This window comes from Dipodomys merriami, unplaced genomic scaffold, assembly GCF_024711535.1.
Source record: "Dipodomys merriami isolate MVZ:Mamm:240054 unplaced genomic scaffold, mDipMer1.0.p SCAF_5, whole genome shotgun sequence".
In the NCBI taxonomy this organism is placed as follows: Eukaryota; Metazoa; Chordata; class Mammalia; order Rodentia; family Heteromyidae; genus Dipodomys; species Dipodomys merriami.
In genome coordinates, this window is record NW_027206068.1 from 4,874,071 (window position 1) to 4,890,137 (window position 16,067).

General features: G+C 38.9%; 1 protein-coding gene across 2 annotated transcripts in view; it reads right to left on the reverse strand.

Annotated features, from left to right (window-relative positions):
• Window positions 1-8,552: 8,552 nt before the first annotated feature.
• Window positions 8,553-16,067, reverse strand: part of Spmip7 (sperm microtubule inner protein 7) — a 48,581-nt gene continuing 41,066 nt past the window's right edge. For both annotated transcript variants that reach the window (XM_069996008.1, XM_069996007.1), the window contains exons 8-9: window positions 15,346-15,453; window positions 8,553-8,807 (exon numbers count right to left, since the gene is read on the reverse strand). In XM_069996008.1, the coding sequence (XP_069852109.1) occupies window positions 8,684-8,807; window positions 15,346-15,453 (232 nt within the window). In that variant the 3' untranslated portion in view covers window positions 8,553-8,683. The remainder of the gene's footprint in view (window positions 8,808-15,345; window positions 15,454-16,067) is intronic.

The following is a 16,067-nucleotide window of genomic DNA, read 5'->3' on the forward strand; positions in this document are numbered from 1 at the left end:
TAAAAAAATTTTTTAAATTGTTTTCTATTTTTTCATCATTTTTATTTTAGGTTTCTTTATTCTTTTTCCTCTTTTCCTTTTGTCATTTTTGTTTTCTTGTTGCTCTTAATTGCTGTTCTGTTCATCCCAGATATATACCTGGCTTCGATTATTAGACCTTATCCTTCATTGTGTTCATACTTAATTCAGATATTGATTACTCAGTTCATAAACTCTCAGCCTTAACTCCCTTAATTCTAGTATTATTTCCTTATACTTATAAATTTTTTAAGTGTTTTGTTTTTAAATTTTTTGTTTTTCATTTTTTCTTTTTCTTTATCCCTCTTTTCCTTTCCTTCTATCCTTTCCTATCTCTGAATTTAGGTCTTGGTTATATTCCCTCTCTCCCTTTCCCTACCCACATTCCTCTAATCTTATTTTCTCCTCACAATTCTCCCTAAACCTATTAATTTCTGGTCTGCTGACTCCTTCTTTAATTTTATTTGCCCATTAATCCCTAGTTGCTTGTTGTTGAACTAGATTGTATCTGTTGAACTAGATTGCACATGTACTTATTTTGACGAAGTCAAACAATCTGTGCAACTACAGAGCTCTAATTGATACTTGCCTTAAAATAGTGTTCTAGTGAGGAATTGGTTTTTCTTTCATACCCAAATGGGCAAAAAAAGCCAGAGAAACACAAGAAAAATGGCAAGTCCAGGTATCTCAACTCCCACTCATGATAATCAAGCAACAGAGCAGTTAATGAATAATCCAGAGGAGAGTTCCCCAAATTCTCTACCAACACTACTGGTAAACATGCTGAATGAAAATATTGAAAGCCTGCAAAGGGCTCTGTGTGAGCAAGATAGGGAAATGTGTGAATGTGATGAGGCTAAACAAAGATTAATACAGGAATTTTGCAAGTGTGAGGAGGCTAATCAAAGATTAATAGAGGAATTGCATGAGCAGGATGAGAATAAACAAAGATTATTAGAGGCATTCATGGAATCTACAAATAGAAAGTTGGAGAAATCTATGAAGGCCACAAAGGGAATGTTGAATGAAGCCCAAGAGAAGGAAAGGGAATCCAATGAAACTATAACCAATCAACCAAAGGATCTGAGAATGAACACTGAAAACCAAATTAAGGAGGTAAAGAAGTCTATACAAGATCTAAAACAAAGCCCCAACAAAGAATTTAAAGCCATAAGATCTGACCAATTAAAAGGAAAGGAAATAAAAAACAAAGTAGAAAGTCTTGACAGTAGGGTTTGGAAGGTGGCTCAGTGGTAGAGCACTTGCCTTGCATGCATGAGGCCCTGGGTTCAATTCCTCAGCACCACATAAGCAAAAAGAAAAAAGCCGGAAGTGGTGCTGTGGCTCAAGTGGTAGAACGCTAGCCTTAAGCTGAAGAACTGAAGGACAGCACCCAGGCCCAGAGTTCAGGCCCCACGACTGGACCAAAAAAAAAAAAAAAAAAAAGAAAGAAAGTCTTGACAGTAGGATAGATCATGCAGAAGATCTAATCTCTGGGATTGAAGACAGCCTAGACATTATAGAGAAAGAATAGACAAGTATTAAGACAAATCCAAGAAATATTTTAGATCTATTCAACATTTAAAAGATACCATCAGAATGGCTAATTTAAGGCTAATGGGTGTAGAGGAGGGCCTAGAGACAGAAATGAAAGGACTCAGAAATTTATTTCACAGGAACCTACCAGATAATTTCCCAAACATGCAAAATGATAGGTCCATTCAGATACAAGCTTTTAGAAACCCAAATAGACCAGACCAGAACAGGACATCCCACCATTACATTGTAATCTGCACAGGATCAATGTGGACCAAGGAAAGGATCCTTAAAGCTGCCAGGGAGAAAAGATCAATCATCTATACAGGGAAATCAATCAGAATAACTTCAAATTTCTCAGCAGAGACCATGAAAGCAAGAAGACCCTGGAATGATGTATCTGACACCCGAAAGATAAACAACTATCAACCAAGAATACTGTACCCAGCAAATCTCTCCTTCATAACGGAAGGTCAAATACAAACTTTCCACAACAAAGAAAAATTGGAACAATATATCTCCACCAAACCAGCCCTACAAAAGATACTGAAAATGTCTTACACATAGGAAACCAGCAAGAGCATGATAAAAACCAAGAAACAGTCCCCAGAGAATACAAAATCATAGAAAGAATCCAGTTGGCACAACCCCCAAGAAGGTGGCTAACATGGCAGTAACTACCAAACACCTCTCAGTCCTAACTCTTAATATTAATGGACTTAACTCTCCAATTAAGTGACATAGATTGCCTAGTTGGATCAAAAGGCAAGATTCTTCTATCTGCTGCCTTCAAGAGACACACCTTGATCACAAAAACAAACATTCTGAAAGTGAAAGGATGGAATAAAATCTACCAAGCAAACAGCCCCCATAAACAGGCGGAAGTTGCAACCCTAATATCAGATAAAATAGATTTCAAATTAAAATTAGCAAGAAGAGATAAAGATGATCATTACATACAATTAAAGTATCTCTCCTTCAGGAGGATATTACAATTCTAAATATCTGTTCATCAAATAACAGAGCATCCAAATTTATCCAAGAAACACTATTTTCCCTCAAATCTCACATTGATTCAAAGACATTAATTGTTGGGGACTTTAACACACAACTACCCTTGCTAGATAGATCAACCCAGCAAAAACTCAACAGAGAAACCTTGGATCTAAACAACTGCATAGATCAATTAGACTTAACAGACATCTACCAAATATTTCACCCAGCAGCATCAGAATACACATTTTTCAGCAGCACATGGGACATTCTCCAAAATAGACCACATTTTAAGTCACAAAGCAAATTTGTACAAATTCAGAAACATTGAAATTATGCCCTGCATTCTCTCAGACGGCAGGGGAATAAAATTAGAATCAACACCAAAAGCCACCAAAGGAAATCCTGTAATACATGGAGGCTGAACAACACACTGTTGAACCACCAGTGGGTCATGGAAGAGTTTAGAAAGGAAATTCAAATGTTCATGATATTTAACAAAAAATGAACACACAAACTACCAGCTTCTCTGGGACACAACAAAGGCAATACTCAGAGGCAAGTTTATAGCTCTGAGTTCCTACATTAACAAATTAAAGATCTGAAACCAACAATTTAATGAGGCACCTGAGAATCCTTGAAAAAGAGCAACAAGCTAAACCCCAATCCAGTAGATGGAAACAAATAACTAAAATTAAATCAGAAATAAATGAATTAGACCAAAGCAACTATAGAAAGAATCAACAAAACAAAGAGTTGGTTCTTCGAAAAATTAACAAAATTGACAGACCAGCAAATCTTACCAGAAAAAGAAGAGAACACACCCAAATGAACAAACTCAGAGATGAGAATGGTAACATCACCACAGAAACAAACAAGATTCAGAACATTATAAGGAAATACTTCTCAAATTTTTATGCTAATAAGTTTGAGAATCTGGAAGAAATGGGCGAATTTCTAGCAAATACCGACATGCTGAAACTAAGCCAAGATGACTTAAATCAACTTCACATACCCATATGAAGCATCAAAATAGAAATAGCAATAAGAGACCTCCCATCCAAGAAAAGCCCAGGACTGGATGGATATACAGCTGAATTCTACAAGGCCTTCAAAGCAGAACTCACACCAATACTCCTCCAACTCTTCAATGAAGTTGAAAGTGAAAGTGCACTACCAAACTCTGTGAAGCCATAATAAGCCTCATCTCAAAACCAGACAGGGACTCATCAAAGAAAGAGAACTATATACCCATTTCTTTGATGAGCTTTGATGCAAAACTTCTCAACAAAATTTTGGCCAATCGACTTCAACAGCTCATCACAAAAATCATATATCATGATAAAACAGGATTCATTTCAGGATGCAAAGCTGGTTCAATATATGCAAATCAATCAATATAATTTATCACATCAACAAGAGCAAGGATAAGAACCACATGATTATCTCAATAGATGCAGAAAAAGCATTTGACAAGATCCAACACCCCTTTATAATGAGAACTGTGGAAAAACTAGGAATCCATGGAACATTCCTCAATATTATAAAGGCTGTGTATGATAAACTTACAGCTAGTGTTATACTTAATGGTGAAAAGCTAAAGCCATTTTCTCTAAAATCAAGAATGAGACAAGGATGCCCACTGTCTCCACTTCTCTTCAATTTAGTATTAGAATGCCTAGCAAGAGCAATAAGACAAGATGCAAACATAAAGGGGATCCAAATAGGGAACGATGAAGTAAAACTCTCCCTCTTTGCAGATGACATGATCTTGTATTTAAAGTAACCCATGGATTCCACTCCCAAGTTACTTGAGCTGATCTGAAACTTTGGCAAAGTAGCAGGGTATAAAATTAACCCTTAAAAACCAATGGCTTTTCTGAATGCTAATAACGAGAAGAGCATGGCTGAAATCGGGAGAGCAACCCCCTTTGTAATAGCCCCACAAAAAATAAAATACCTAGGAGTTAACTAAAGAAGTGAAGGACCTCTATGAAGAAAACTTTAAAAACCTGAAAAGGGAAATTAAAGCAGAACTAAGGAAGTGGAAAAACTCCCATGCTCCTGGATAGGGAGGATTAACATCATGAAAATGGAAATACTGCCAAATGCTATCTACAAATGACTACAATACCTATCAATATCCCAACCTCATTCTTCAATGAAATAGAAGAAGCAACCGAAAAATTCATATGGAACAATAAAAGACCCCGAATAGCAAAAGCAGAAACAACAGTGCTGGAAGAGTATAAATACCAAATTTCAAACTCTATTACAAAGCCATAGCACTCAAAACAGCTTGGTACTGGCACAAAAACTGACCTGAGGACCAATGGAATAGAACTGAACATCCAGAAAAGAACCCACAGACCTATAGCCACCTAATGTTCAACAAGGGAGGTAAAAAAATAGAATGGAAGAAAGACAGCCTCTTCAGTAAATGGTGCTGGAAAATTGGTTAAATGCCTATAGAAAACTAAAGCTAGAACCTTATATATCACCCTATACCAGAATCAACTCCAAATGGATCAAACACCTCACAGTCAAAGCAGACACCTTGAAAACATTACAGGAAGGAATAGGAGAAACTATAGAGCTCCTCAGCACAGGCCAAAATTTTCTTAATAAAGACCCAGAAACTACAAATCAAAGAAAGGTTGGAGAAATGGGATTGCATGAAATTGCAGAGCTTCTGCATGGCAAAGGACATAGCTAGTAAGATCAATAGAAAACCCACATTTGGGAGATCTTCACTAGTCATTCAACGGACAACGGTCTCATATCTAAAATATACTTCGAACTCAAAAAATAAATTCCCCAACAAAAAATCCTCACAAAAACAACCACCTGATTAATAAGTGGGCTAAAGACTTAAAGAAAGATTTCTCTGAAGAAGAAATAAGAATGGCCAATAGACACATGAAGAAATGCTCAACTTCTCTAGCCACAAAAGGAATTCAAATCAAGACAACATTGAGATTCTACCTTACCCCAGTTTGAATGCCTATAATGAAGAAATGTAATAACAATAGATGCTGGAGGGGATGTGGACAGATGGGAACCCTACTGCATTTTAGTGGGAATGTAAACTTGTTCAACCACTTTGGAAAGCATTATGGAGGTTCCTCAAAAGACTCCACATAGAGCTCCCCTATGACCCAGCAATCCCACTTTTGGGCATTTACCCAAACGATCACAAACAAGGCCATACTAAATCTACCATCACAACTATGTTTACTGCAGCATTACTCACGATAGCTAAGGTATGGAACCAACCCAGATGCCCCTCCGTAGATGAATGGATCAAGAAAATGTGTTACACACACACACACACACACACACACACACACACACACACACACACACACACACACACACACACACAAAATGGAATTCTATGCCTCCATCAGAAAGAATGACACCACCCCATTTGTCAGGAAATGGAAAGAATTGGAAAATATATATATTAAGTGAAGTAAGCCAGATGCAAAGAAACATAGGTCCCATAGTTTCCCTTATTTGCAATAGCTAATATATGTCTAGGACAAGCAGAAAAGATAAAAAAAATATGTACATATGACCATATAATATGATGCTAAGTGAAATCAACCACAAGATAGGGACACAAGAGGTTTTATCTTTCTTGCTGTTGTTTTTAATGTACCGTGTTTTTTTTTTTTTTGTTTCTTTTGTGTTTTCTTCTCCCATGTTTTCATTGTATTTGATTCTGGTGCCCTGCATCTTGTATATACATTTTTCTAATTTGGGGAGGGGAAGGCAAATAACAAAATGCTGAAATAAGGATACAGATGAGATGTGTAAGATATTATGTTGAAAACAATCAGCTTTGGGGGAGGAGGGAAGGGAGAAATTGGGGAGGTGGGGAGGGAAGGGATGGTAGGGGAAAATCAAAGGAGGGGGTAACAATGCTCAATAGGATATATACTCATGACCTCACTAATGTAACTGTAACCCCTTTGTACAGTATCTTTACAATAAAATATATATTAAAAAAAGAATTGCTATCACAAGGAACTAAAAGAAAATGGAAAACTAGCTGTGTTTCCACTGTATGTTGGATGGCTCATACCTATAAGTCTAGTTACTCAAGAGACTGAGCACTGAGAATCTTGATATGAAGCCAGCTCAGGCAGATAAATCTTCAAATCATTGATCTCCCAATAACAAGCAAAATACTATAAGTGGAGGCTTGGCTCAAGAGTTAGAACACCAACTATAAGGGAAAACCGAGCAAAAGGCAAGCATCAGTACCAGCATAAGAATAAAAATAAAAGGAAAAATGGTCTTAGATCTAACCTCACAAGGCACAACTGGTGCCCTGCCACAGAAAGATAAACAGGGATTTCAGTGTAGAGCAGCAACCCCTCTGACAAAGTAACTGCCAGGGATGTTTATAGAAAAAAATGGAACTCAAGTATCCACATTAGTTTCTTTGTTGTAGGAAGCTCATATTGCCCCGTTTCTGGAACGGTCAGAATCTTCCAGAACTAGAGGCTCTTACTTTCTTCTTTTCTTTTTTCTGTTTTTATAGACTTGTTATTTCTAGAAATGATTAGACTATGAGTTTAGGTTCTGGTGAAGTCATTTCTTTTTTCTTGAAGGCAAGTCAGGTTTCCAGGATGAATGGCTGCTGGTCTTTCTCTTTGTCAGAAGAGTCAGCACCAAAGTCTATTTCTTTGTCCACGGAGGCAACACATTATTCTAAACAACAGCAACAAGGCTGAATTTCCCCTTTCTTTGTGACAAAAAAGGGCAGGCAACTTTCCAAAGCATTTGTGAATTCACAAGAGGTTCTGTGGGACATTTACACTGTCCTGAAGTTTAGGAAAGATATGTCAGTTAGAACCCATGAGAAACACTGCAGAAAACTCTAGAAACATCCAGGTTTTTTTCTTTTCTCTTTTTGTTTTACTAATCTTATTTTTTCAATGATTGATAATGGTTATCCAATCTAAAGAGAAAGGGGAGTGGACAAGTAAAATACCTAAAATAAAATAAATCTGAGTTCTAGATACACATCTCTGAGCTTCCCTTAGGCTTGATGTGTATTGTTTATAAAATAGCAAGGTATGACTGGATGCCAGGGGCTCATGCCTATAATCTTAGCTACTCAGGAGGCTGAGATATGTGAATCACAGTTCAAATCCAGCCCAGGCATAAAAGTCCATGAGACTCCTTTTCCCAGTTTAAAACCAAAAAGCCAGAAGTGTAGCTATAGCTCAAGTGGTAAAGCACTAGTTTTGTGCCAACGAAGCTCAGAGACAGCTCCAAATTCAAGCCCCAAGTTCCAGCCTCAAGGTCGGCACACACACAAAGAAATAGCAAGGTATAGGTAAAATGCTCACTGTAAGAATTTATTATGGCATTGTAAAATCAAATGAACTTTGGGCATATTTGAACATACACATGAATATTGGCTTCCTGTACCTGCAATTATTGAGGCATATTTGAGGTGCTAAAACAGTTGCTTACAGCCCCCATACACACTGAAATGACTGTTGGAGTTCTCTTTGGCCCAATCAGGTCCCACTGTATCCGGAAGGTGGACATGAGTGGTCCTGCCTGGCCAAGTGCAGGGAGCCTAGGAATGCTTCTCTTCTCAAAACAGAAATGTTGGATCAGGGCCAGAGGTGGTTTGGTCCTTAAATCTAGATGTCTCCCTTTTGTGTGACATCAAGAACACCACTGTCTCTCCACTGTCCCACTGGCCTATGGGTTCTTTCCCCCCCACAGGATCGTCTCTGATCCTGAAGCCTATGACCTGTTTTTTGTAGTCAGAGTTTGCACAACAATGCCAGGACCTCTAGGGAGATCCAGCATCTCAGCTTGAGGAATTCTGTACAGTGAAATCCTCTTGTGCTTGGTCCCAGAGTCTCAATTGTCATCATAGAGTAGGGCATCGCAGGCCTAGCTGATAGGCCAGTGGTTGGGAGAGGAACATGCCTGCGCTGGAGCCAGGACTCACACCACGACTTACATGGATGCACTTGGAACTTGATGGGCATTTTTATTTTCCCATCAGTCTATGCACAATGTCTTTCCTCCCTGGTGAGGGGGGGGGGAGACTTAGAAGCCTCCCCCACCCCCTCCCTACTGGTTGGTGTGGTTTCCTTCACTAGTAGTCTATAGTTACTTTTTCCTTCTTGTTGAAGGGGTTGTAGGGTTTCACAGTGGTGACCATTCTGGATAGTGGTGCCTGGTGACGGAAGAGGTCCACTTTCATGCCTGTCCGCAAAATGCTACAACAGATAGAGGAAGAGATGACATATAATCAACATAAAAGCATATAACATCTATTCCCCAACTAGTATAAATGGATGAGTGGGGAGACATGTAGGGAGGGGAGAGAGAGCTAGAGAGAGAGAGAGAAAGAGAGAGAGAGAGAGAGAGAGAGAGAGAGAGAGAGAGAGAGAGAGAGAGAGAGAGAGAGAGAGAGAGAATAGAGGAAAGAATGTGTGTGAGAAAGAGAATATCAGAAAATAGCTAAAAGTGACCAACTCTGTATGCATTTAGTGTCATTGTACTACACACATTATATTGATCCTGTTTCAGTTATTGAAATTCTCTGTGCCTAGGGATGTGGTAGAGGCTAAGAAAGGCGGTGAACCTAGAGATAGGAAGTCAGTTGATAGAAAGTCTCTGATGGGATGGACAACTGAGGTGCTAGAGAAACCCAGGAAGTATGTCCACCTGGAGGAAAGACATCACATGGAGTCCTGTGTGGTCAGGGAGAGATGGCAAAGAACAAACAGGGGAAAATGTGGTGGAAAGGTGAGGGGTCTAGGGAGAAGTTGGTGGCCGAGAATGGGGGAGCCTGGGGCTGGAACTGAAGGCAACCACCAGGTGAGGGGGGGATAGAAGCAGAGGGCAAAATCTGTCCCTCTTTCTGCCAAGTTGAAGCTCTCTGCTCAAACAGAATGGGACTTAAGTTTGCTGACATACACAGTAGGAGTAAATTTGCTATTCCAAAACTGTCATGGGGATTAAAAGAAATAATGTAACCATGAAAATATGAAGCAATATGGGTGATCTTTTACCCCTTGGGTTCTGGAACTCCTTATATTGCTTGGAGGTGGTAATGACCATATTGATATGCACCAAACTGTCATGAACAAGCCCTGAAGCCTCAGCCTGGTATGTTTCTGTTGTGAATGGGCCATGATTTCACTTGTGTGTTCTCAGTGTGAATTCTGGGCAAGTCATAGTTTCGGAATTAGTGTGGGGAAGACTCTACCCCACAGGGCTTTGTTTTATGCTGTGAGTACCATGATGTTGTGTGTGTGGGTATAATATACATTTGTATGAATATCTTGATTTTAAAAATGGGAGTCAGGAGCCCAGTTTCTACAGAGGTTATACTGTGGTGTGAGGGAACTGTAATGGAGAAAAGATCTGGGGAAATATTTGCACCCTTGTTCCCGTACTCAAACATTTAGAGATCTATAATATATCTTCTTCTCTGCCTCATGAACACCCCCATCTCCTCACTTTGCATCTCCTGCACCTGTCTCTTTCTTTTCTATTTTGTGTCCTAACCCAGTATGATCCTTACGGCACGTTGGGGAGCCTACACCCCTGGTTGAATACTAAGGCACATTGTAGAGCCTACACCCCTGGGTGAACATGTGAGCTTGAGGTCCCTTAACACTGAAAGCCAAAACTCAGCAATCTAAGGACTCAAAGCCACCACTGCAGTCTTTCTTGAAACTGAGATCTTTGATGGCACTGTCCCTAACCGCTGCATAAAGAAACATCAGTGCAGTTGTCAGTGCTCCTGTCCCCTGTCAGCCCACAATCTTGTAGGCAAGAGTACCTCATGTCTCTGGTACCATCAGAATCCAGATGGGAGAAGAGGTTTGAAATAGAGGCAGGGAGCCAGGAGCAAGTGTGACTACTTCTTAAGGACATTTAGAAGTGAAAAGGAGGGAGAAAATTGAGGGAGGGGGTAGCAAGTTTGATAAGAAATATACTCTACCTTACTTATGTAACTGTCACCCCTCTATACTTCACTTTGACAGTAACATTTAAAAAAGAAGTGAAAGGGAGGAATAGAAGGGCAGTTGAGAGGGGCATGGTAGGGAGAGACAACTGGATGTTTCTATAAACACAGGTCAACTGGGGGGTAACTAGATACAGATGCCATGTAAATAGGGAGAAGGCAGAACTGAATAGGATCCATGGCTCAGAGGGAAGGCTGAGTCCTTTTGTTTTGCCTGCCTTGGGGCTCGAACTCTGGGTCTAGACACTGTCTTGAGCGCCTTTTTGCTCACAGCTAGTGCTCTACCAGTTGAGCCACAGCACCACTTCCAGCTTTTTCTGTGATTAATTAGACGTAAGAATCTCATAGGCTTTCCTGCCCAGGCAGGCTTCAAACCATGATTCTCATATCTCAGCCTCATGAGTAGTTAGGATTATAGGCCTGAGACATCTGTGCTCAGCTAGAAGGCTTAGAGTTTTAGTAAATCTAAGTGTGTCATTATTGGAGGAAAGGAAAAGGGAGAGAGGGGAGGGCACGGTGGCACAAGAAAGGACTGGAAGCAAATGTCATACTAAAAGATTTGGACAAGGCCACTACAACAATGGGTCTATGCTCCTAATAGGGGAGGACTAGATTACAGAGGAGCAGAAAGGATGAGTAGAGATGCTTTGAATAACAGAAATGTGCATCAGTCATATCAGGAGGAAGTTAGCTCAGTAAGTTCTCATGAGCCTCAACAGACAAACACCTGAGCTCACACATTTACCAGAACTTCCCAGAAAAATCAGAAGGAACCCTTCCTGGTAGAGAGGCTTAGTTACCCAATAGTCTAATCCCAATGGACAGGCTGAATATAGATGGTATAATTTTCTTCTTCTTAGGAGAAGGCATCTTCCTCTATGTTAGTCCAGGGTGGTTTTGAACTTAAAACACTTCCTCCCCCTCCTCACTGTACTTTCTCAGGCCAGAGCACCACCTTGCCAGGAGCTATTGTGAGGGTTGGGAGAGGTATAGACTGGGCAGTGAGGATCTAACATGAGCCACCCCTTAGTTGAAGGATACACTCAGGTTGCTGTCCTTGTTTCCAATTTTACCTGCACCCCTAAAATAAGAACCCCAGATAAGCCACTTCTCATGTTTCTATGTCCCTGCTCTCTGATAAGAGATGGCGCTTCCATGTATGTATTGTAAGTAATTGTGAGGTTCTCCTCAAGGGTAAGCCATTAGTCTGCATTCTGTGTGTGAACAACCCCACAAAGCTTAAGCTATTTTCTGAGGCTGTAGCACTGGGGAGTTATTTTTCCATTTAGAAGTAAAGATTTAGCTGAAAGATAAAAGGACATTCACTGAGTGGTTTACACATTGGATGATTGTGGAGATGTGCTAGATGTGTTAGGATATCTGGTTATTTGAGTGATAACACAAACTCTGAATAAAAAGGTGAGGAATTAGAAATGTTGTCTTTGTTAATGAAGATTTTTGAGTTATAGCCATTTAAAATCATGATCTATCCTGCCACAAGGTTCTATCCCAGTCATTTTTTTTAATAGAAAGACTAGATGATAGATATAATGATGTATTTATTTTGGGCATTTCTTCATTATGTCCTACATACATAGTAAAATATGTCAATTATCTAAATGCCTACAAGTTCTACTTTTGGGACTGGATTTACAGCATTTCAAAATGTGTCTTAACATGGATCAGACTACAAAATCAAAAGTAAATAAATGGTACTTTACCAAACGAAATAGCTTGTTATAGAAAAAGAAACAACCATAAATATGAGGAAATATATGGACTGGGAAATATACAAAAAAAAAGAACTCATATAATGTTGTGACAGAAGACACATATAACCCAATTTCAAAATGAATAAAAGATTTAAATAAATATTTCTTCAAAGAATACATAAAAATGACCAATAGGTATATGAAAGATCCTCAGTACCCAAGAGAAATGTGAATCAAATTCACAGCAGAATCTCACACTTATTAGAATAGGTACTATCAAAAAGACAAAAGATAATAGGTATTGAGGTAGTATAGATCAAAGGGAACCATGCCACATTTTTTGGTAAAAATTTTGTTCATTGTTGTACCCATTGTGGAAAACAGTGTGGAGACCATCAACAGTTAGGTATAAAAGTACATTCAGACACATTGTATATATTCAAAGAAGATGAAAAATATGTTATTAAGACATCTTATTACCATCTTATTAAAACACCATATTCAGCACAGTTTTACTCACAATAGTGAATAAATGACTATGTGTAGATGAAATAATAAAATGTGTTCTCTCTATGTGTATTAATTCAATATACAAGAATACTATTCTGCTTTAGGAAAGGAGATCCTGATGTTTGCCTGGATGAATCTGGAGGACCTTATGCAAAGTGAAATAAACTAGACACAGAAAGAAAAATTTTGCATAATCTCACTTATATGTGAACTTGCTGTTTTTTCTTCAAAATCAAATGCTGGAAATACAGAAATCAAAACAGTAATTATGGAAGTGGCGCTATAGCTCAAGTGGTAGAGTGCTAGCCTTGAGCTGAAGAGCTGAGGTACAATGCACAGGCCCAGGGTTCAAGCCCCATGACCGACAAAAAAAACAAAACAGTAATTATGAATGGTGGGCCATTGGGGAAACCTGTGGCTAAAATGCAGCACTATTTAGGATGAAGCAGTCTAGATATCTAGACATGAGAGCAGTAGGTATTAATGGTGTATTGTCATCAGGTCACATGAGTAGTTTTATAGCTGCTGGTACCTTGGATGCTGATGAGGAATAATTAACCATGATGAGATGATGGATTTGTTCATTTGTTTCACCAAAGTGACCACTTTTACTTTCTACATTTCTCCATAATATCATCTTAACTTGGACATACAAAAGAAATTTTATGTTTACTTTAAATATAAATATTGAGAGTGGAAAAGGATGTTTTGAGCATAGACTGAAGGCAAAATATTAATCTAGAAAGCCAGTGACCCATTTTTTCATATGTATAATACCAGATGGTTGGAGATTCTACACAACTCTTAAACCAAAAATTCAAGTGACATAGGAAACTCTTTCCAAGGGGTCACCTTTCCTCTCCTTCAATTCTTGCCCATATAGAAGAGCACACACAGGGCAGGAAGATATAGAGAACTGCACATAGTGACACAAGGATGTCTAGAGGTGATCTTCCCTGAGCTAGTTGATTACTGCTGCACCATGAAGTATACTCAGTATTGCACACTTGCAGCCCAGCCCTCAAGTACCCTGCAGGTCAAGTCTGTCCTTCCATTAATCACCTTGAATTATTTCTGTGATGTCTGCTTAAGTGAACTGAAACCCCCACACAGCTTGTCTGTGCCTCAATTTCTTCATGGGATGCTGGGATGGTGACATGGGTAGTCAATGTCACCACACCCAAGGGGACTGGCTGGAGTCTAGAAAGCATGAGAGCAGCATAGTGGTTATCAGTACCTGATGCTCACTGTCATCCTCATCTAGATACAAAGAATTATTTGTATCTAGTTCAGTCTCTCATTCTACACAAGATCCTGAGCTACCTTCAACAGACTTAGTTCCTGTGAATTATTGTAGCACAGATGATGCTTGTTGACTCAAATCAGAGAATGTAAGAATTATTCAAAGGATAGATTAGTGAATGAGAGATTGAACAGCTGGGTGAACTGGGAACCATAGCTCAAGAACATGGCTCATGGCCACTGTTCTACTCTCAGCCATGAAGGCAAGGGGCTCTACCAGAACATCAGCATCAGCCCTCAGAGAGCCTTTAAGACCCTGAGGCACAATCTCTCTAAGACAACAATTTGTCTTCATCATAGCATACTTCAATAATCAAAATTATTTCATTTTGTTAGCTATCTGTGTACTTCTTTAGTATCTATCTCCTACCCTGAGATAGCAGTATCTGAGAGCTAGAGTCTTTTCTGTTCTACCCTGTGCATCCAGTGCCTTGTCTGTGCAAGACCAGAGTTAGTGTTGCATGAATATGTGATAAATGAATAAATCCTTTTCTGAAGCCATGCGATCTAGGAGAAAAAGGCACCATAGTGACAGAAAATTTGCCTCTCCTCTCTCTTCAATGGTTGCCTACCATGTTAGCCTAGTCCTTTACACTTGCCTCTAGTTTCAGGTTGCATTTGCATTTTCAATACTGTGTCATCTTTTTTTTTGTAAGGCCAAGACTCTACCAAATGCTTTCACAGTTGAGTTATAATGAGAAATAATGTGCTGTGCCTCACTGGTGTCTTCCAATGAAGTAATCTTCCACTTCTTTTCATCTATTGTTTTCTGTTTTCAGTTTGTAAAACTTAAGAGTTTAAACATACATATGCCTTTGTACATATCATCATCTTTTAAATAAACTTAATGATTACTCACAAAAGTTTGTCCAATGTGATATTTTGTAGAACCCTCTAGTGATATAGGACAAATGATGTGCAAAACTGTGAGTCCAAGAGACCAAGATCCTGACCCCTGATAGGCTTCAGATGTTTATGATACCTGATTACCAATGCCACATGAATATTAACCTATATTTATTTTTCAGTGTTAAATTTGAGCAAGATTGATAAGAAAAACATGTAGAAAGTCTACTAATGTTCCCTGCGCAGGAAAATTAACTCATCTCTTTTTTTTTTTTTTGGACATGATGTCCCATTCTTCTTGAGCAATGTCAATTTGCTTTTAGAATTTAGGCAATTGCTTTATAATGGAACCACCATAATTAGGATGTCTACCTCTAACATATGTGAGCAAATAGGATTTATCCTTACCGGTTCACTTCTGAGTCCTGCGATGGTGTTGTTGGTGGAAGAGAAGTATTTGCTGGGTGGGTGGCAGTGAAATGAACCTTGCCTGTGTATCCTGGGATATTTGCAGCACTAAAGAGTTAAAAGGAGAATGAGGGGAAATGGAAATCATGAATTGTGAAATAGTCATAGCAACTAGAACCCAAATGTTAAAAACATAAAGGAGGATGCAGTCTAATTTTTTTTCTTCGGAGACTTAACAGGAAAACACAGATGCATAGGGCATGCTGACACACTTTACTATAAGGTTCAAAAAAGGTTTTTTTTCAAGTGCATATTGGGCTATTATTTTAAATTTCCATGTCTTTTACATCCATGACTCACTGTTGAGCTCAGTTTCATAAGGAAGATATTTGATCTTGATAAAACAATGAAAGATACTCCACACATAACTCTGACAATCACTTCAGCATTAATACACACACTATCATTCACAGTTGTGTTAGGTTTTAGCAAATGTCATCCTTCTTCCTGTGAATATCCTATATTCTTGTTTGAGATGGTTTTCTAATATTTCACTTTTTTTGTAACTGAAGTTTGAAATCAGGGTCTTGTGATTGCTAGGCAGGTATTCTAACAGGAGTCAGAAATTGAAAAAGTAAGGAAGATAGCTGGATCCCTAAATGCCCAGGCAAAGAGTCCATTGCCAAAGCTGAGATAGGCCAGATAACTGCAGAGGGCCTGGC